A 22,268-nucleotide genomic window follows, 5' to 3' on the forward strand; every position below is an offset into this window, starting at 1 on the left:
TTCCAAGAAATAGAAACATGTTTTAGGAGGAGGGTCAGGCAAGTATTTCACTAAGTCTCTTAAAGGGCCGGCTGTCCATGGTAAAGGAGAGATTCTAACAAAATGCTTTGGGGGATAAGGGCAGGGCCCTGTCCTAGGTACTCAGAGAAATGAAGAGCTTTGGTAAACTGCACAAAAAATAATATGAGATTTGACTAATAGCATATTGATTTCCTGAGGGGGGGGTGGAACTTGTAGTTTTAAGATCTCTAACGTTATTTGCTATTTCTATTTCTTCTTCCTTAAGATTACAACACGTAGATAAAAAAATTCAGTTGGAGATGGTTCTGGATTGTGTGTGTGTGAGAAAAGAAAATGTACTATCTATTCATGTGAAAGACATAGACATGTACTATATTCACATATGAAAGGTACATGTACACTGTGTACATATGAAAAAAATATATATGAAAAGAAACTGGAGTGAACCTGATGAAATAAAGTTCTATACCATTTTTTTTTTTTTTTTTGGCCACATCTGCAGCATGTGGAGGTTCCCAGGCCAAGGACTGACCTGCACCACAGCAGTAACCCAGGCTGCTGCAATTATGACAGATCCTTAACCTGCTGTGCCACAAAGAAACTCCTACGCCATTTTTGTCTGTCATTCCAAGTTATGTTTATTGTTTTTTTTCTTTGTTATTACTCAATGAATTTATTACATTTATACTTGTACAATGATCGTCACAATCCAATTTTATAGGATTTCCATCCCACAACCCCAGCGCATCCCCCCACCCCCCTAACTGTCTCCTTTGGAGACCATAAGTTTTTCAAAGTCTGCGAATCAGTATCTGTTCTGCAAAGAAGTTCATTCTGTCCTTTTTTCAGATTCCACATGTCAGTGAAAGCATATGATGTTGGTGTCTCATTGTATGGCTGACTTCACTTAGCATGATAATTTCTAGGTCCATCCATGTTGCTAAAAATGCCGGTATTTTGTTCCTTTGAATGGCTGAGTGGTATTCCACTGTGTATATGTACCACATCTTCTCGATACACTCCTCTGTCAATGGACATTTAGGTTCTTTCCACGTCTTGGCTATTGCAAAGAGTGCTGCAATGAATATCAGATACATGTGTCTTTGCGAGTTGTGTTTATTGTTTTTAAGTGAGTGGTTTTAGCTTTATAAATTACTATTCAGACGTGATAGTTCTTAGGCAGTTTTAGTAGGATTCAGATTTAAAGTGAAACTTTCATATTATTAGATTGCTACTTCAAATACTCATAAAGAAGACTTTTTAGAAAAATCTTTTTAAAAACAGGCCTGCTAAAATTTTAAGTGCCTTACTAAGTTTTCATCTGCACTTAGAATATTATTTACTGTAATATCTTAAAATACTTTGTAATTAGGTATATAAAATGCAAATGGTATTAAAGGTTATTAATAAAAAGCAAATCTTTTTCCCCCTCCTCGTTCCAGCTATGTCATTCCTTAATCCTGAGTGTGATATTTTATAATCCTACAGAAACTTTCTGTACTCTTAATGTTTTAATATTTTAGAACTATAGCATTTTAGTTTAATCTTATTTTAATAATTGAGACATGAAAGTAACTCAGAGGGATTAGAGATAGACTGCTTTCCAGATTTGATTATCTGTCAGAGGTAGGCTTGGATGCACTTGCAAAATCTGAACTTTAGGTTTAGGGAGGCCAAAAGAGTATGCCAGATGTCTTGGTGGTCTGAGAAAGAGAGCAATTGAAAGGGAAGGCTCAGTGGAAATGAATCTTGACTAGTACCCGTGAGGACGTAGGTTCAATCCCTGCCTGTGCTCAGTGGGTCAGGGATCTGGTGAGCTGCCCCAGCACCATGAGCTGTGTGGTGTAGGTCACAGATGCTGCTCAGATCCCGAGTTGCTGTGGCTGTGGTGGAGGCCAGTGGCTACAGCTCAAAGTTGACCCCTAGCCTGGGAACTTCCCTATGCCGGGGGTGTGGCCCTAAAAAAAAGAAAAAAGAAAGGGAGGGCCAGATATGTTCCAGGTTTCTGCAGTGCTGCAACGGCAGACTGCCTCTGAGTCTCTTGCAGGAGGATTATGTAGTTACAGAGGAGAATCATCTGGCCTCTCTCCTCTACCTCCCTGCTGGCTTATTTTACTTGCCCCTCTTATTTACCATGGAACATTTGTGTGGGTCATACAGTATGATAACGTTTACTTATATTTTAAAAAACACACAAAAGTCGTACTCTGTATTTATGGATACAAGTGTAGGTAGTAAAATTATTAAAATTGAACTGGAAAGAGATGTACAAAATTCAGACTGTTTACTTTGAGGAGTGAAGGGTATGAATATGGCAGGGAACAAAAGATGTGACTTAAGTGTTAAGTTTTATTTACTTGTTGTAAATATATATTTAATATTATTTCCCTCTCATTGGTGTGGGTGATTGGATTATCAGAACTTCTGGTTCTGCTAGAACTATATTCAGAATAGAATTTTCAGGGAGTTCCTCTCATGGTTCAGTGGATAACAAATACGACTAGGAACCATGAGGTTGTGGGTGTGATCCCTGGCCTCTCAGTGGATTAAGGATCCGGCATTGCTGTGAGCTGTGGTGTAGGTCGCAGAGCGGCTCAGATCTGGCATTGCTGTGGCTCTGGCGTAGGCCAGTGGCTACAGCTCCGATTTGTCCCCTAGCCTGGGAACCTCCACGTGCCGCCAGTATGGCCTTAGAAAAGACAAAAAAAAAAAAAATAGAATTTTTGGAAAATGTTTCAAAATAAATTTTGTACCAATAAAATATGCTTCCTAGTGGGAGCATATAGGCTAAGTTCTTTAATGGATTATGAAAAAATGATTGCTTTTCATTTTATCTTATTAAACCTGTATTGTCATTTATCTCCATTGTCCAGAAGAGGGCAGCATGGATTTGTGAAAACAGGAATGTCAGACATTTAACCTGTTTGTGCCTACATTTGACAATATTAAATCCCTAGCTCTTAGAGACAGAGCTCTGATAATATGAATGGTATATGTGTCTATATGTGTGCTTGTGTGTAATGTTTGCAGCCAGAAGGTTTTCTTTTTTAATATATGTCCTTTCTTTCTGAAAAAAGTACCTAAAGTTTCTGCCTGAATTAACTCTTATCTTGCCTTTTTGGATTTGGACTTTTGTTATTAATTTAATTTGCCAAAAAAAAGGAGTTCCCATCATGGCACAATGGAAACAAATCTGACTAGGAGCTGTGAGGTTGCGGGTTTGACCCCTTTCTCAGTGGGTTAAGGATCCTGCGTTGCTGTGAGCTGTGATGTAGGTTGCAGACATGGCTCGGGTCTGGTGTTGCTGTGGTTCTGGCATAGACCAGTGACTACAGCTCCGATTAGACCTCCAGCCTGGGTTAGGGTTAGGGTTAGGGTGCGGTCCTAAAAGGACAAGAGACAAAAAAAAAATTAATTTGGGTGTTGTGTTTAAAAAACAATGTCTGTGGGAGTTCCTTTGTGGTTCAGCAGGTTAAGAATCTGACATTGTCACTGCTGTGGTGTGGATTGGGTCCCTGGCCTGGGAACTTCTGTGTGCTGCAGGCATGGCCAAAAATAGCCAAAAACTAAAACAAAAATGATGTCTGTAATAGTAGCATAGTCTCTGAAGCCATGGCAAAATAAACTTTGTTAATGTAAAGGAAACAAAAGCAAGAAGCAAAACTAACCTTTATTTAAAACATGGAGAGTTCCCTTGGTGGCTCAGTGGTTAACGAATCTTACTAGGATACATGAGGGTGCAGGTTCGATTCCTGGCCTCACTCAGTGGGTTAAGGACCCCACGATGCTGTGAGCTGTGCTGTAGGTCGCAGACATGGCTCGAGTCTTTGGTTGCTGTTGCTGTGGCTTAGGCCGGAAGCTATAGCTTCCATTCGACCCCCAGCCTGGGAACTTCCGTATGCTGTGGGTATGGCCCTTAAAAAAAAAAAGCAAAAAAAAAAAATTAAAATATGTCAGAATGTACATAATGTTTTATAATATTCTTTTTTTCTGTACCAGTCAATTCTCTTAGATTTTGGGACTATTTTCATGTGCTTTTATGTATTCAGCATCATCTTTTTGAAGTTGATTTTTTTAACTAAATGACACATTGTTGTGGAAAATATAGACATATTCTAAAGATGATCTAACTGTTGTTCTACGTCACTAAGTGTATTCCAACATCTTTTTTTTTTTTTTTTTTTTGTCTTTTTAGGGCTGTACTGCAGCATATGGAGATTCCCAGGCTGGGAGTCCAGTCAGAACTGTAGATGCTGGCCTACGCCACAGCCACAGCAACTCAGGGTCCAAGCCACATCTGCGACCTACACCACAGCTCACAGCAACTCTGGATCCTTAACCCGCTGAGCAAGGCCAGGAATTGAACTTGCATCCTCATGGATACTAGTCGGGTTCATTAACCACTGAGCCATGATGGGAACTCCATTAAGATAAATTCTTTTTTTTTTTTTCCTTTCTTTTTGCCATTTCTTGGGCCGCTCCTGCGGCATATGGAGGTTCCCAGGCTAGGGGTCCAATCGGAGCTGCGGCCGCCAGCCTACACCAGAGCCACAGCAACGCAGGATCCGAGCCGCGTCTGCGACCTACACCACAGCTCACGGCAACGCCGGATCGTTAACCCACTGAGCAAGGGCAGGGATCGAACCCGCAACCTCATGGTTCCTGTTCGGATTCATTAACCACTGCGCCACGACGGGAACTCCCAAGATAAATTCTTAAATGTTAGTCAAAGCATATATCTGAGTGCCTGAATGTATACTAAAAACAACAATGCAGCATGTCAGGTGATGTATGATAATTTTTTTGTGTGTGCTATTTAGGGCCGCACTTGCAGGATATGGAAGTTCCCATGCTAGAGGTGCAATCAAAGCTGCAGCCACCGGCCTACTCCACAGCCACAGCAATGCCAGATCTAAGCTGCATCTGCGACCTACATCATAGCTCATGGCAATGCCAGATCCTTAACCCAGTGATAGAGGCCAGGGATTGAACCCACATCCTCACAGATCCTAGTCAGGTTCCTTAACTGTGGAGATATGAAGGGGACTCTGATTTTTTTTTAAGTCAATGTGTTTTCTTAGACATTGGGGAGGACTTTTTTTTTTCCTTCAGATTTTTATTTTTTCTATTACAGTTGATTTACAATGTTCTGTCAATTTCTGCTGTATAGCAAAGTGACCCAGTCATATATATATATATTACATATTCTTTTTCTCATATTATCCTCCATCATGTTCCATCACAAGTGACTAGATATAGTTCCCTATGCTATACAGCAGGATCTCATTGCTTATCCACTCCAAACACAATAGTTTGCATCTACTAACCCCAAACTCTCTGTCCATCCCACTCTCTCCCTCTCCCCCTTGGCAACCACAGTTATGTTCTCCAAGTCCATAAGTTTATTTCTTTTATGTAGCTAGGTTCATTTGTGCCGAATATTAGATACTAGATATAAGTAATATCATATGGTATTTGTCTTTCTTTTTCTGACTTACTTCACTTAGGATGAGTCTCTAGTTCCATCCATGCTGCTGCAAATGGCATGATTTTGTTCTTATTTATGGCTGAGTAGTATTTCATTGTGTATATACACCACATCTTCTTAATCCATTCATCTATTGATGGACATTTAGGTTGCTTCCATTTCTTGGCTATTGTGAATAGTGCTTCAGTGAACACAGGGGCGCATTTATGTTTTTCAGTGAAAATTTTGTCTGATTATATGCCAAAGAGTGGGATTGCTGGGTCATAAGGTAGTTCTATATTTAGTTTTGTGAAGTACCTCCGTACTGTTTTCCATACTGATTGTACCAGTTTACATTCCCACCAACAGTGAAGAAAGGTACCTTTTTCTCCACACTCTCTCCAGCATTTGTTATTTATTTAGTTGATGATATGGCCATTCTGACAGGTGTGAGGTGGTACCTCATTGTAGTTTTGATTTGCATTTCTCTAATAATTATTGATGTTAAGCATTTTTCATGTGCCTTTTGGCCATCTATATGTCTTCTTTGGAGAAATGTCTATTTATTTCTTCTGCCCCTTTTTCAGTTGTATTTTTTTTGTCTTGAATTGAGTAAGTTGTTTATATATTTTAGAGATTAAGTCCTTATCAGTTGCATCATTTGAAACTATTTTCTCCCATTCTATAGGCTGTCTTTTTTTTTTTTTTTAATGGTATCCCTTGCTGTACAAATCTTGTCAATTGGATTAGGTCTCATTGGTTTATTTTTGTTTTTATTTCTGTTGCCTTGGGAGATTGACCTAAGACATCATTTGTACAGTTGATGTCAGAGGATGTTTTGCCTATATTCTCTTCTAGGAGTTTGATGGTGTCTTGTCTTATATTTAAGTCCTTAAGCCATTTTGAGTTTATTTTTGTGCATGGTGTGATGGTGTCTTCCAGTTTCATTGATTTACATGCACCTGTCCAGTTTTCCCAGAACTACTTGATGAAGGGACTGTCTTTTTCCCATTTTATATTCTTGCCTCATTAGTTGAATATTAATCGACCATAGGGATCTGGGTATATTTCTGGGTTCTTTATTCTGTTCCATTGGTCTGTGTGTCTGTTTTTGTACTGGCACCACACTGTCTTGATTACTGTAGCTTTGTAATATTGTCTGAAGTCTGGGAGAGTTGTGCTGCCTGTTTGGTTTTTGTTCCTCAGGTTTGCTTTGACAATTCTGGGTCTTTTGTGGTTCCATATTAAATTTTTGGATTGTTTGTTCTAGTTCTGTGAAAAATGTCATGGGTAGTTTGATAGACATTGCATTTAATGTTTAGATTGCTTTTGGTAGTCTGGCCATTTTAGCAATATTAATTCTTCCAATCCAGGAGCATGGAATATCTTTTCATTTCTTTGAATTCTCTTTAATTTCCTTGTTGAATGTTTTATAGTTCTCAGTATATAAGTCTTTCACCTCTTTAGTCAGGTTTAGTTCTAGGTATTTAATTTTTATAGTCAGTATCTTTGATAAATATAGATGCAAAAGTTCTCAGCAAAATTTTAGCCAGTCAAATCCAACAACATATAAAAAAGATTATACACCACAACCAAGTGGGATTCACCTCAAGTTCACAGGGATGGTTCAACATACGCAAATCAATCAACATCATACACCACATTAACAAAAGAAAAGTCAAAAACCACATGATCATCTTAATAGATGCAGAGAAAGCATTTGACGAAGTCCAGCATCTATTCATAGAAGTTAAGCAGGTGGGTTGAGAGTTATCAGGTCAGATGGAAGGTGCCATTGAAGTTCAAAAAGTAGAAGAGCCAGAAAGTAGAAGAGCAGAACCAACAGCCACCAGCAGTCATAGTTCAGTTCACACTGAGCAGTGAGGCCCTTTGTGACAGATGATATTAGTTCCTAAATGTGCAGCTGAGGTATGGGTGTGGACTGGGCAGTAACTGAGGACAGCAGACTGTTGTGGGGAGTCAGCTGAATGTTTTCTGAGTCTGCAGATTTGACTGCCTCAGTCTCTAAAACCCATAGATATGTAATTGAAATTTAAAAAGCATTTTAGGAGTTCCCATTATGGCTCAGCAGTAATGAACCCTACTAGTATAGTACCTATGAGAGTGCAGATTCAATCCCTGGCTTCACTCAGGTTAAATACCTGGTGTTACCACAAGTTGTGGTGTAGGTCACAGATGTGTGCTGTGGCTGTGGTGTAGGCCAGCAGCTGGGGCTCTGGTTTGACTCCTAGCCTGGAACTTCCATATGCCACTGGTGTGGCCCTAAAAAGAATAATAAATAAATAAATAAAAATCCACAAAAATCATTTTAATATTTTGAAGGCATGAAGTTAAAAATTATAAAGTAAATTCAGTGGAAAAAAATGTGTGGGCAAATAATCATGGGGAGTTCCTGTCGTGGCTTAGCAGAAATGAATCTGACCAGCATCCATGTGGATGCAGGTTCAATCCCTGACCTCACTCAGTGGGTTAAGGATCTGGCATTGCTGTGAGCTGTGGTATAGGTTGTAGATGTGCCTCTGATCCTGTGTTTCTGTGGCTGTGGTGTAGGCCAGCGGCTACAGCTTTGATTTCGACCCCTAGCCTGGGAACCTCCATATGCCATATGTGTGGCCTTAAAGAGACAAAAAAAAAAAAAAAGAAAAGAAAAAAATCAGGGGACAGTGGAAGGTAGTTATTGACTTGTTGGAGTGACTACTTTGACTCAAATTGTTAAAAATGCTAAAAGTTTCATTAATGTGATTTTAAGGTAATACATGAGTGATAGTGATGGTCATGAAGGAACCATTTAGATTAAAGCAGAGCTATTAATATGAGAAGAAAACACTGAAAAGGGGAAACTAACCTAATTATAAAATGTCTTCTATATTTCCTGGTGGATTCCTGAACATTGGCAACTCCTTCAGAAAATAAATACAACTACATTTTAAAAGATAGAATTTATGGTACGTAGTGACGTAATACTAATAATAGTAAAGATAATATTTACCGTCATCTTTTGTATGCATGATGTATCAGTCACTGTGCTGATTTTATATGTACATTTCGTTTACTTCACAAAGTAATTCTGTACGTTATGGTTAATGCTGATTGCCGTTAACCACATGATACAGAAAAATGAGGCTCAAAGAGGTTAAATAACTTGCCCAAGTCACACAGTTAGCAAGTGACAGAGCTGGAACCCTAAGTAGTCCAACTTGAGGCTCCAAACTTGATCACCATACATATTGCTTCCTACTAGATGTAACTGTGTATGTAAAAATAATTGCATTTCTCCAACTTTGACTATTTTAAATTGATTTACATAATAAGAGTTTGGTGCATACTTAATTTTAAATGGCTAATTTATTAAATATCTTTCATTTTGTAGAACAAAACAGCTATTCTTTTCAAACTCCTCTAATATTAATGTTTCTTTAGAGAACTGTGCATTGTTTAGTTCTTTAGTTATTTATATTTTAGCTTTTCATCTTTGATTATTTAAGTTGAGATTTTTAGTTTTAGGTCCCTTTTACCTTCTTGTACTTGTCACAGATTACTTGTTTTTTTAAAAAATATGATGCCAATTTTAATTGCAATCTGATAAGTCTAACATGTACGCAGTTAAGATTTTTGAAAACGAGATAGCTAAGAAGGTAAAAGGTCACCTGTTATCCTTCCACATATAAGAGAATCACAGTTAACACTTGAGCATTTTTTTTCCTTTAACTTTTAAAATCTGTTTACCATACACTTGTGATTATATATATAGTTATCTATGCACATTGTCTGCATTTAATATTTTAACAAATGCTTTCCCAAGTTATACTTATCCACAAAAGTGATTTTTAATAATTTATAACACTATAATATGTGAGCATACAATATTTACTTAGCAATTCTCCTACTTTGGATGTATAGATTGTTCCCATTTTGAACTATTGTAAATAATACAACATTGACTGTCTTTGTAAAACTTGTTTTCACTTATGATTATTTCCTTGTGTAGATATTTTTTAGATTAGAACCTCAGAATTTTTGCATAATAGGTATTAAAATTTTTAATGCTATTGAGATTGATTACCAAATTATTTTCTACCCTCATGCCTATTTCATCATCCCTTGCCAACCTAAGACGTTTTTATTTACTTCCATGCCTTAGTTCCCATGTAATAATCGTATCTACTTCAAAGTGATGTTGTAAGACTGTAGTGAATTACTGCCAAGTATTTAGAATAATACCCAGCACAAAGTAAGAACCCAATAAATGTTAGTTGCTTGGTATTATGATTTTTACAGTCTTTAGCTAAATATATAGGTAGAAGGAGTATTTGATTGTTTGAATTTGCAATCCCTTGATTACTAGAGATAATGAAGTTTTTCTATGAGGATTTTAGTGATTTTTTTTTTCTTTTGAGATGTAGTTTGTCCTTTGCCTTTGTTTCTTGAAGATATTAGTGCCTATATGAGCACTTAACTTAATTGAAATATTAAGCATATATGCTTTCTGTTATTGTTGTTGAAATTTTCTTCTGGTTTATTATTTACTTTTGGTTTTTTAACCTATAGATAATCTCCATTCCTATGTAATCTAATTTATGTTTTTCTATTTAGTTTCCTTCTTATTTTTGAATCCTGGAATCCTCCCTATCTCAGAAATTTGATCAAATTTCATTAAGAAACAATAGCTGGATTAAAACAAACATCAATTACTTTAACCTGTCTGAAATTTATTTATGTCTGTGGGGTGCGGAAAGGATAAAAGACATCTGTTCTTCCCTAAAGTAACAGATTATCTCAGTATTGTTTATTAAATAACTTTTTTCTGTGGTAGGCATTATCTTCTTAATCTTAGGTTAAATTCTTCATATTTATTTGCTGTTTTATTAATGAAGTAGTTGAAGAAAGATGGAGTTCTGACTAGCCCACTGTTTCTTCATTGTTATCTTTTCTTTGTAGTAAATGAATGAGAATATTAAAACTTGTCCTTAAAAGTCTTGTTTTCATATACAACGTGACTGTCCTATTAGATGGTTAGTCAGTGTTTTGGTTGGGCAACATGGTCTTATTTTCTAAAACAGCTACTAAAAAAAAAATAGCTCTCTGCCTTTTTTTTTTTTTTTAAAGAAGGATAGATTTCTGAAAAAAAATTGTTTAAATCTGATTTTGTGAAAATGTGGAAATGAAATTAACGCTCATAGACTTCTTTTTTCCCCTGTAGATAGAATATTTAAAAGTGATAATATTTAAAAGTGATGCATCTTAACTGCACATTTATGTTCCAGAGACAAAGAGTTCTGGGAAGTCAAGAAATAATGATTAAGAGAATAGTGGGACTGATTTATGAGTGAAAGAAGCTGGTCATTTATAGCTTGTCTAATGATGGGCATATTTAGGAGGGAAGACAATAGTTACTGTTCATATATTTTGAGATTATTCAGGCAAGAGAAAAATTGTTTTGGGCAGCTAAGAGATTGCTTCCAAAATGATACAAAAAAAGGATAATTTAGAAAACAAATTAGGAAAAGTAAAAAAAATATACATATATATACTTTACATGGGAAACCATTAGAAAGCAGAATCATCTCTCCAGAGAGCTAGTGGGTGAGATAAACTAGCTGTCTCTAGTTTCTGTAATTCATGGCAGATACTTAGGAACAGGTTACATAAGAGGTTTCTGGGAATGGTTTAAAACAAAGTCTTGTAAAATGCATAAGGTCAGGCTGGATGACCTAGGTGGTACATTCTGACTCTGTCAGATCCTGTGATAGCTTGTGGCATTCTGCTGCTCAGCACTAATGTACCGTGAGGATTATTTACTGGCAGAGTCAGTGAGCCTTTACTTGGTTGATGATCAGAATTACTTGAAAAATAATAATTGGGATTAAAATATATTTGTTTTGGTCCAGTATCTTCTTCCTTTTCCTTGCCCCACTTACCTTCATTTTTTCACCAGATCAAAGTAAGAGTTTTTACTTGGTTAAATATTCTGTTGCTTTTTCTTAGCCCCTGCTTTTAATTAGCTTTCGATGTCATTGGAATATTTTGCTTCTAGGAAAGAACTAGTGCAGTGTCTAGAACATGATTTTGAATAATTTTCACCTATAGAGTACCAACCAGTTGGTCAGATACTCAATCTACATTGTCCAAGTTTTGTTCCATAACAACAACAACAATTTTTTTTATGGTATTTGTGTGTTAACACTCTTTAGGTCCTTTAATAGCTGTAGGTGCTAAAATGGAATCCGTGATCATTAATGGGGGCATGGGAATAGAATATTTAAAGCTCTCATTTATTTCTTTTCTTCTAACTTTAAGAAATTGAGGAGTTCCCGTCGTGGCGCAGTGGTTAGCGAATCTGACTAGGAACCATGAGGTTGCGGGTTTGGTCCCTGGCCTTGCTCAGTGGGTTAAGGATCTGGCGTTGCTGTGAGCTGTGGTGTAGGTTGCAGATGCGGCTTGGATCCCGCGTTGCTGTGGCTCTGGCGTAGGCCGGTGGCTGCAACTCCGATTAGACCCCTAGCCTGGGAACCTCCATATGCCGCGGGAGCGGCCCAAGAAATAGCAAAAAAAAAAAAAAAAAAGAAAGAAATTGAGCTTATGAACATTTGTTAGATGGAAGGACACTGGTGTCTGGCTTGCTGCGTACATCAGATGGGCACATATCACCTGGGCCCAGAGTGGGCCTGCCACCTCAAGGAGGGTCTTACCAGGTGTGCTGCCCAGGGAAGTGTGTTTGCTTAGGAGAACTGCACATTATCCTGTGTAGGTCTAAACCTAGCCATCACAAAATGGGCAGAGAATATAATGATGGACGGTATTTCCAGTGAAAATGAAATACCTTTTCATTAGCCACATTATGAGGTTTGAACAGTGATCATTTGATTAATCTGTCAAGAAGGCAGCCACAAAATTCATGATTATATAAACAATATTTACATCCATTATCATTAACAGTGAAGCCTTTTTAAAAAGATATATATTGTGCTTTGACTAATTCTGACATTGGCTAATGCTAACAAAGTTATTAAAGACATTGAAGAAAATATTTCATCTTAAATTTGTTAAAACTGAGTCATCCTTTTAAATATACATTTCCCCCCAAAGTTTAGTATTTAAAAAAAACTTTTTTTTAATATTTTAAAATTTTATTGAAGTTGAACATCTAGAGAAAAGAAATAAGCTCATGGACATGGAGAACAGACTTGTAGTTGCCAAGGGTTACGGGGAGGGAGTGGGATGGACTTGGAGTTTGGGGTTTGTAGATGCAAACTATTGCATTTGGGGTGGATAAGCAATGAGGTCCCGCTGTATAGCACAGGGAACTATATCCAGTCACTTGCGATGGAACACGATGGAAGATAATGTGAGAAAAAGAACGTGTGTGTGTGTGTGTGTGTGTGTGTGTGTGTGTCACTTTGCTGTACAGCAGGACAGGACACTGTAAATCAACTATAATAAAAAATGAAAGAAAATTTTATTGAAGTATGGTTGATTTACAATGCTGTGTTAATTTCTGCTGTGTAGTAAAATGATTCATATACACTTCTCTATTCTTTTTCAGATTCTTTTCTCTTAATAGGTTATCACAGAACCTATAAGGTAGAGTTTAAAATAGTAGCATTTAAAATATACATTCTTGTGCATGTTTTATAATGTACATGATATGTTGGCATAAAGCACATATATAATTTGTACATATAGTGAGAATACACTGTATACAGTTTTTTTAACAAATGGGTATGTGATCAAACAAATTTGGAATGTGAATGCTTTTCAGATAATTTAGTTGAAGATACAAGGTTCATGGATTTCCCTGGTGCCTAGCAGTTAAGGATCTGGAGCTGTCCTTGCTGTGGCACAGATTTGATCTCTGGCCAGGGAACTTCCACATGCTATAGGTACGGCCAAAAAAAAAGTACAAGGTTCACATTTTTTTAGTTCTTGTATAATTATTCTGATGACACAATTTATATGTCATATTCTTGTTAAAATACCCTTGATGTTAAGTCATGGTTAGGTGACTTTTCCAAGTCAAAGTAGAAGAAAGTGAAGTAGAATGGAATTAAATTATAGAATCAGTCGTTGTAGGTGAAGTAAGTGTTTAATAATCAGGATCTCTAGAATTTAATAATTTACTAAGAGAAAAATTTTGCTATTTCAACTCCTTTGTGGGGAAGCCGGGTCTAAATCAAAGAGAAATAGGAATTATCAAATATTCTTTAAGAAGTGCTTCTTCAGTAGTTTTGAGGACAGACAAGAAGAAACCATATTAATTGTGTTTTAGCAAATCTTGTAAGTGTTTTCATTTAACAGGTAGCTGAGAATTATTTATCATTACCCTGTTCATTGTTTGAATTAAAATTAATACCGAAGTGATGCTTGAGAATGGTCTTTTTCCCTTTTACATTTAAATAGGCTAGACATTTGCTTTGTTTATACCATTAATTTGTTTTCACACAGCCTATGAAGATAACCATCAACTCAGAATTAATTAATGGAATCAAAATTAATGAGGTTTTACTGTATTGGGCCATTTCCACTCTAGGCCAGTTTTCTTCACACGAGTTGGTCCAGCATTTTCTTGAAAGAAGAAAAATTAGGTCTATTTAAATCCATATTTAAAAAACAGAGAACCATCTTTTCTTGTGAGTTAAGTACCTCTAATAACTGTGCTTTCTTGGGCTTTAGTAATATTGATTTCTTTTTGTTTGTTTTCAGTCTTGATTATTTTGGCTATTTACAGACTGTTGCTCATTACAGTAAAGCTAGGCTTAACTCTTCATATGCTTATTTTCATTTACATGGATGATATAAGATTTTTATTTGGGGCCAAACTCTTTTTTGTGGATGAGGCATGTCATTTGCCACTTTTCGTCATTATTGCACTATATGAAAGAAGAACAGATCTGTTCTTTAAAACACATTTATGTAAATATATGTTAGAAGAGAAAGCATCATGTGGAAATGAAAAGCTAGAATTTTTGGAATCCAGTTATTTTACCCTTGATCTTTTTTTTTTTTTTGGTCTTTTTAGGGCCACACCTGTGGCACATGGAGGTTCCCAGCCTAGGGGACTAATCAGAGCTGTAACTGCCAGCTTACGCCACAGCCATAGCAATGCTAGATCGGAGCAACGTCTGCGACCTACACCACAGCTCATGGCAAGGCAGGATCCTTAACCCACTGAGCAAGGCAAGGGATCGAACCCACAACCTCATGGTTCCTAGTTGGATTCGTTTACACTGTACCACCACGGGAACTCCCCCTTCATAAAATTTTATCTCATAATCTCCTTTTTAAAGCACACCTTGTGCTCTTATTTAATACTTGCAGTGTATGTTTGTTTTTACTAAGAGTGATAATCTGATGTAGGGCTTTTAAATCTTTTTGAGGATGGCTTTTTTTTTTTTTTGTCTTTTTGCTATTTCTTGGGCCGCTCTCTCGGCATATGGAGATTCCCAGGCTAGGGGTCTAATCGGAGCTGTAACCACCGGCCTATGCCAGAGCCACAGCAACGCGGGATCCAAGCCGCGTCTGCAATCTACAGCATAGCTCACGGCAATGCCGGATCGTTAACCCACTAAGCAAGGGCAGGGATCGAACCTGCAACCTCACGGTTCCTAGTCGGATTCATTAACCACTGCGCCACGATGGGAACTCCGAGGATGGCATTTTCTTGAATTCAAAAAACTTTTTTTTTATAAATAAAAATAAATAAAAACTTTTTTTTCATTTTTTTATTACTCAAATGAATTTATCCATCTATAGTTGTGTAATGATCATAACAATCTGATTTCACAGGATTTCCATCCCACAGCCCAAGCACATTCCCCCCCCCCTTTTTTTCCTTTTTCTTTTTAGTGCTGCACCCATGGCATATGGAAGTTCCCAAGCTATGGGCTGAATTGGAGCCACAGCTGCTGGTCTAGCCACAGCCCCAGCAATTCCAGATTTGAGCCGCATGTGTCTCCTACACTGAAGCTTGCAGCAATGCTGGATCCTTAACCCACTGAGCGAGGCCAGGGATCAAACCCAAATCCTGGATACTAGTCAGGTTCTTAACCCACTGAGCCAAATGGGAACTCCTTGAATTTTAAAAAATTATCCACCTGCATATAAACAGCAAGAGCGAAAGTTTTGACAGTGAGACTTCTCATGAGGAGTTGATGTCAGAGGTCAAGTTCCTTACGGGAACAGGGAATCCTTTTTTGTTTGTCTGCATTCCTCTCTGTGTGAGATTATAAACTGGATATTTGAGAGACTGTGTGGGTCAGTGGTTCTCAGTAGTTTTGTTACCACTTCAGATGTTGAGATCTACCAACAGAACAATTTGAAAAACATCAAACATAGTAAAGAATATTGGTAAAAATTCACCCTTTTAAACAAACTCCTCACACCAACTCATTCCTCGATATCTCTATGAAAAGGAATAAGAATGTTGTGAACATTCATGAAATGATTGTCAACTCGGGTACTAGCAAGTAGGCTGGTTAGTTATATGACATTAATTAAGGATTAGCTCATTTTAATTAAAGATTTCAGAGAGCTTGTGAGTCAAAACAGCAGAATCAAAAGTAGAGACAGGTGTTGTGAAGTTTCCGTTGTGGGTCATCAGATTAAGAACCCAACATAGTGTCTGTGAGGATGTGGGTGGGTTCAATCCCTGGCCTCTCTTAGTGGGTTAAGGATCCTGTGTTGCTGTGGCTGTGGCTTAGGCTAGCAGCTGCAACTCCGATTTGACCCCTAGCCTTGGAACTTCATGTGCTGCAGGTATGGACCTAAAAAGAAAGAAAAAAGAACTAGTGACAGGTGTTGTGAGTCCTATGACAGATCAGTGTCTGGTTAAAGGATGTGGAGAGATGAAAAGGAATGCTATTAAGCAAGCATTCTTTTTAGTTACTCGTACACAGAGAAAAAGCCCACTGTTAGATTTATTTTCTCTGATGAGAGAAATAATAAGGTGACCACTTTCTATCAGATCTATGTTACAAAGTAGAAAATAGTTAACCATTAATGCAGCAATCATCCCTTTTGTAAATTGAGTGATGGCTATATTTGATAAATACAAAATCAGTGCTAATGATATCTGCAGAAATGCAAAGCCTCCATCTTATTATACTTTGGGTTACAACATATGTCTGGTGAAACTCAAAAAATATTTATCTGGCATGAAATAACTGAAAGTAAAGGCGTCATGTTACGTATTTTTATCCTGTTTTATTCTAACATTGCCTATATTTAAATGATGTTTTTTGTAGTTTGCCACTTATTGCTTTGCATGTAATGCTTTTGTGTGTTATAGTCAATTACCCTGCAGTCCCTAATATCTTTTCCAGGAGTTTCCTGTTGGCTCAGCTGGTTAAGTATCCACTGCTATAGCTCAGGTCACTGCTGTGGTGCAGATTCCATCCCTGGCCCTGGAAACTTTCGCATGCCATGGGCATACCACCTGCTCTCCCCCCCCCACCCCCCAAAAAAAGGAATGGTAGGGCAAAAACTAGAGATTAACAGGAAATACACAGAGAATGTTTAATGGGCTCCTGTGTGTTAGTTGAGGTGAGACTCCTGCTGACATTATTGACAGGCACTGTGAATCACAGCTCCAAATAATTCAAACTATTTGTGGCTCTTAAGAAATGACTGTGGCAGAGGAACCAGGAGGGTTTTGTTTTTGAGCAAAGGAGCCGGGAAGAGCATGGTCTAAATGACAGAGTCCCAAACAGAAGGAAGCACTGCCGAAAGCAGCTCCAGCAGCTAACAAAGGCAAGTTCAGACCATGGAAAGAGAACACATAATAACAGATCAATTTTTTTTTTCCAGCTCTACTTGCTCAGATATAGCAATCATTTTGGTAAGGTCATCTTCAAATTTGAACAGCAGATTTCCCTAGGCATCTTTCCTTACTTTAATCTTGTATTAATTTAGTATTTTTCAAAGTGTTGTGGTGATTGAACTGGGTGTTTTATGTATAATATAAAAGAAGAAAATTGTCAAGGCATCCTAATGCTGTGGTTAAGTGTTTTCAGTGCAGTGAATATATAGTTAATTTTGGTTTAATTGAGGGCAGGATCCACTTTACTCTGAATTTTATCTAAACGTAATTAAGGATTATTCTTCTTTTCAGGCAAGAGTGCAGCACTGCATCTGCTCTGTAGCCAGTGACCATTCAGTAGGACTCCTAAGTTTACGAGAGAAAAAATGCATTATGCTGGCATCACGTCATCTTTTCCCCATTCACGTAATCAAGTGGAGGCCTTCTGATGATTACCTAGTAGTGGGATGTTCAGATGGCTCTGTGTACGTCTGGCAAATGGATACTGGTAAGAACAAATGTTGAGGTAGATTTGAAAATTAAATGAGTATATTTGACTTCCTAGAAATGAAAAATCTTTTGTATGAGGAAAAAACTCCTAAAATGTAAAAAAGGTTGCTACTTGTATTTCCTCATCACTGCTTTTTCTAAGTGTTCTTATCATCAATAAATAAATATCTAAGTGGCCTCTTACTTGCTATACTATCTCAAATACTTGTAGAGAGTTTCACTGATACTTATTTTTAATTTTTAAACATTTTTTTAGGGCTGCTCCAGTGGCATATTGTAGTTCCCAGCCTAGGGATTCAATTGGAGCTACAGCTGCGGGCTTTGCCACAACCACAGCAACACCAGATCCAAGCCACAGCTTGTGGCAGTGGTGGATCCTTTATCCACTGAGCAAGGCCAGAGATGGAGCCTGCATTCTCATGGATACTAATTGGAATCTAAACCTGCTCAGCCACAACAGGAACTCCCTGCACTGATATTTAAAAGAATGGTGACAGATCAGGACAGAAATGCAGACACCAGACAAATAAGTGATTTCTGTATAAATCATGAGACAAATTGTAGAATGAAGGAACAATTTTTGTCTCAAATTGAGAAACAGTGGAAAAATAAAATTATCTTTTATTTGCAAAGTAGAAAAACAATACTGAGCAATTAACTAAAGGAGGTAACTGAAATGAAAGTTTTAAGTTTTAGAGAGAACATATAAAATTTCAGGGTTCAGAAATTTTATGTATGTTCATAGTATAGAACAAGTAATGTTTAAGTTTATAGACCATGACATAAAAGGTTTACACACAGAATTTTGTTTTCCCAAGGAAAATTTTCAGTATGTAACTACATTTTTTTTTTTTTTTGGTTCTTTTTGTCTTTTTAGGGCCGCACCTGCAGCATATGGAGGTTCCCAGACTATGGGTCGAATTGCAGCTGTAGCCGCCAGCTTATAGTACAGCCACAGCAACGCCAGATCCAAGCCGAGTCTGTGACCTACACCACAGCTCATGACAGTGCCGGATCCTTAGCCCACTGAACAAGGCCAGGGATTGAACCTGCAACCTCATGGTTCCTAGTTGGATTCATTTCCGCTGCATCACAACAGGAACTCCTGTAACTAAATTCTTACTAGTTTAAGCTTTTTTTTTTTTTGTCTTTTTTGCCATTTCTAGGGCTGCTCCCACGGCATATGGAGGTTCCCAAGCTAGGGGTCTAATTGGAGCTGTAGCCACCGGCCTACGCCAGAGCCACAGCAACGCGGGATCCGAGTCGCGTCTGGGACCTACACCACAGCTCACTGCAACGCCAGATCCTTAACCCACTGGGCAAGGCCAGGGATTGAACCCGCAACCTCATGGTTCCTATTCGTTAACCACTGCGCCACGACGGGAACTCCACTAGTTTAAGCTTTTAAGAATACATTTTAGGAGTTCCTGGTGGCTCTGTGGGTTAAAGATACAGTCTTGTCACTGCTGTAGTGAGGGTTTGATCCCTGGTCTGGGAGCCTATGCATGCTGTAGACATGGCCAAAAAAAATTTAAAAAGGTCACATTTTATTCTACTTTACTATCCTGTCATCATCTATCAGTGATGAAAAACTTTCTTTACATTCCTATTCTTATATTCATGAAGCATTTAAAAAATTTTTTTTTATTTTTAAAATTGTTTTGTCTTTTTAGGGCTGTACCCTCAGCATATGGAGGTTCCCAGGCTAGGGGTCTAATCAGAGCTGTAGCTGCCAGCCTACACCACAGCCACAGCAACGTTGGATCCTTAAACCCACTGAGCGAGGCCAGGGTTCGAACCCGCAACCTCATGGTTCCTAGTTGGATTAGATTCCACTGCACCATGTTGGGATCTCCAGAAGGATTTTTTTTTTAAATAGTCTTTTTTGAAACAACAACTATATACATATTTCTGCTTGTACAAAGGTGTGACTAGGAGTGCTCTTAAGTCTTTTTGGAACAAGAAGCCATGATTTTTTGTTTATAGTCCTTGTTTTTTTGGTAGTACATAGGCAATTTTGACAAGAGGAAGCATTCTTGGAAAGTGTCAAACCTCTTTGCTTTTGCATTTAATTTTTCTTTTTATTGTTCATTGTAAAAGAAGTTCTTACTTTTTGCCAAATTTTGAATGCACAAAAGTATTAGAAAAAAAAGATGGGAGTGCCCACTGTGGCTCAGTGAGTTAAGAACCTGACAGTGTCCATGAGGATCTGGGCTCTATCCTGGCCTCTCTCAGGATCTGGCATTGCCATGAGCTGTGATGTGGTCACAGATGTAGCTCAGATCCCACGTTGTTGTCTGTGGCTGTGGGGTAGGCTGGCAGCTGTAGCTCTAATTTGACTCCTAGTCTGGAAACTTCCATATCCTGCAGGTGTGGCTGTAAAAGGAAAAAAAGAAAAGAAAAATGAATTCAAATCCCATTGCTGTGTTTGAGTTTTGGCATATTTCTCTTTAGTCTTATTTCTATGCATTTTTAAAAACAATTGTTCTAGTATTACATATGTAATTTTGTGTCTTACTTCCGTGTCCCTTTTTGTTATGTTGTATCTGCTGAGTAGCACTGTTTCATGTTTGCTGGTTTGGTCTGCCCTACAAACTAAATACACTTGATCCTTGAACATGAGGGTTGGGACACCCACCTTCTTCAGGGTTGGAAATCCATATATAACTTAAAGTTGGCCCTACATTCCTGTGTTTCCTACCTATCTGAGGTTCCCTATCCTTGGATATAGCTGACCATGGATCATGTGGTACTGAAGTATTTACCATTGAAAAAAATCAGTGTGTACATGGACCCATGCAGTTCAAACCTGTGATATTCAAGGGTCAAGTATATATAGAGTTTGTCTTAGTCTCTGGAGTCACATTCCTTGGTTTGAATTTAAGATCACCTGTTCGATAGCACTGTGATCTATGGCAAGTTTCTCAGTCTACTCATCTGTAAAATGAAAGTAATAATAGTTCACACTTTATGGTGGTTCCAAGAGAATAAAATGAGATAATATTTATGTGGTGGGTAGTACATGTATGCTTATGTACTTGAAGTTTGTGTGTACTTGTATATGTATGTATTTCCTACTTTTTATTTAACAAACCCGCTGCTGAACTTGTTACTTTGTTGAACTTTGGAATATGGCCTTACCTGCATTTAGAAATATTTCCTTTGAGAATTAGTATTAAAGTAAGTTATAGCGATGATATTTGTAAAACACTTAAAAAATACCTTACATACTAAATTAACAATTGAGATATTGTAAATACAAAAGTATGCTAAACTTGTCTAGGACTTAAAATATTAAATTAATACGATAAAGTATCATTTTCCTGATTTAAAAAAATTATTAAAGTATCATTGATTTACAATGTTCTTTCAATTTCTGCTGTACAGCAAAGTGACCCAATCACACATATATATACATTCTTTTTTTTCATACTTTATTTTATTATGTTCTAACCCAAGAGACTGGACACAGTTCCCTGTGCTGTCCAGTAGGAGCTGAATTTCTTAATAAATATGTAATACTTGAATACTTCAGATGCTTTAAATACTACATTTGTAAATGTATTGAAAATGAAATTCTTACAAGTGATACCTTACTGACTGGAAGACAGAGTTACTTTTCAGTATTTTGCCTAGTAGGAGATGATTTTTTTGCCTAGTAGATGACAAAAAGCTCCTAACTATATGTATACTGGGGGATTTTTTTTTTTTTGGTCTTTTGTCTTTTTTGTTGTTGTTGTTGTTGTTGCTATTTCTTGGGCCGCTCCCGCAGCATGTGGAGGTTCCCAGGCTAGGGGTTGAATCGGAGCTGTAGCCACCGGCCTACGCCAGAGCCACAGCAACGCAGGATCCGAGCCGCATCTGCAACCTACACCACAGCTCACGGCAACGCCGGATCCTTAACCCACTGAGCAAGGGCAGGGACCGAACCCGCAACCTCATGGTTCCTAGTCGGATTTGTTAACCACTGCGCCACGACGGGAACTCCCTGGGGGATATTTTTATAACTAGTTTAGTATAACTGGGCCCAATATATAATATTGCAGATTAACAATTATCTTCTGATAATTTAATAATTATCTTCTGATTTTGGTAAACGGTCAATAATGGCATTTTTTAAAAATTTTTTATTAGAGTATAGTGGACTTAACCAATGTTGTATTAGTTTCAGGTGTACAGCAAATGAATCAGTTGTACATGTACACATATCCATTCTTTTTTCCGCATATAGGTTGTTATATAGACTACTGAGTAGATTTCCCTGTGCTGTACCCTAGGTTCTTTTTGATTGTCTGATTTATACAGTAGTGTGTATATGTTATTCTCATCCTCCTAATTCCTCCCTCCCTCCCATGGTTTCCCATATGCTAACCCTAAGATGGGTATTGAAATCTGTGAAATGATGGCATTCTTAAATCAGGGTAAAGATAGAGAAGCAGAATAAATTTTGGGTTT

General features: G+C 37.6%; 1 protein-coding gene across 4 annotated transcripts in view; it reads left to right on the forward strand.

Annotated features, from left to right (window-relative positions):
• Positions 1–22,268, forward strand: part of WDR7 (WD repeat domain 7) — a 383,251-nt gene that overhangs the window by 60,146 nt on the left and 300,837 nt on the right. For all 4 annotated transcript variants that reach the window (XM_047765569.1, XM_047765544.1, XM_047765560.1 and 1 more), the window contains one exon: positions 17,616–17,811. In XM_047765569.1, coding sequence (XP_047621525.1) covers positions 17,616–17,811 — 196 coding nt within the window. The remainder of the gene's footprint in view (positions 1–17,615; positions 17,812–22,268) is intronic.

The sequence above is a fragment of the Phacochoerus africanus genome, chromosome 2, assembly GCF_016906955.1.
Source record: "Phacochoerus africanus isolate WHEZ1 chromosome 2, ROS_Pafr_v1, whole genome shotgun sequence".
In the NCBI taxonomy this organism is placed as follows: Eukaryota; Metazoa; Chordata; class Mammalia; order Artiodactyla; family Suidae; genus Phacochoerus; species Phacochoerus africanus.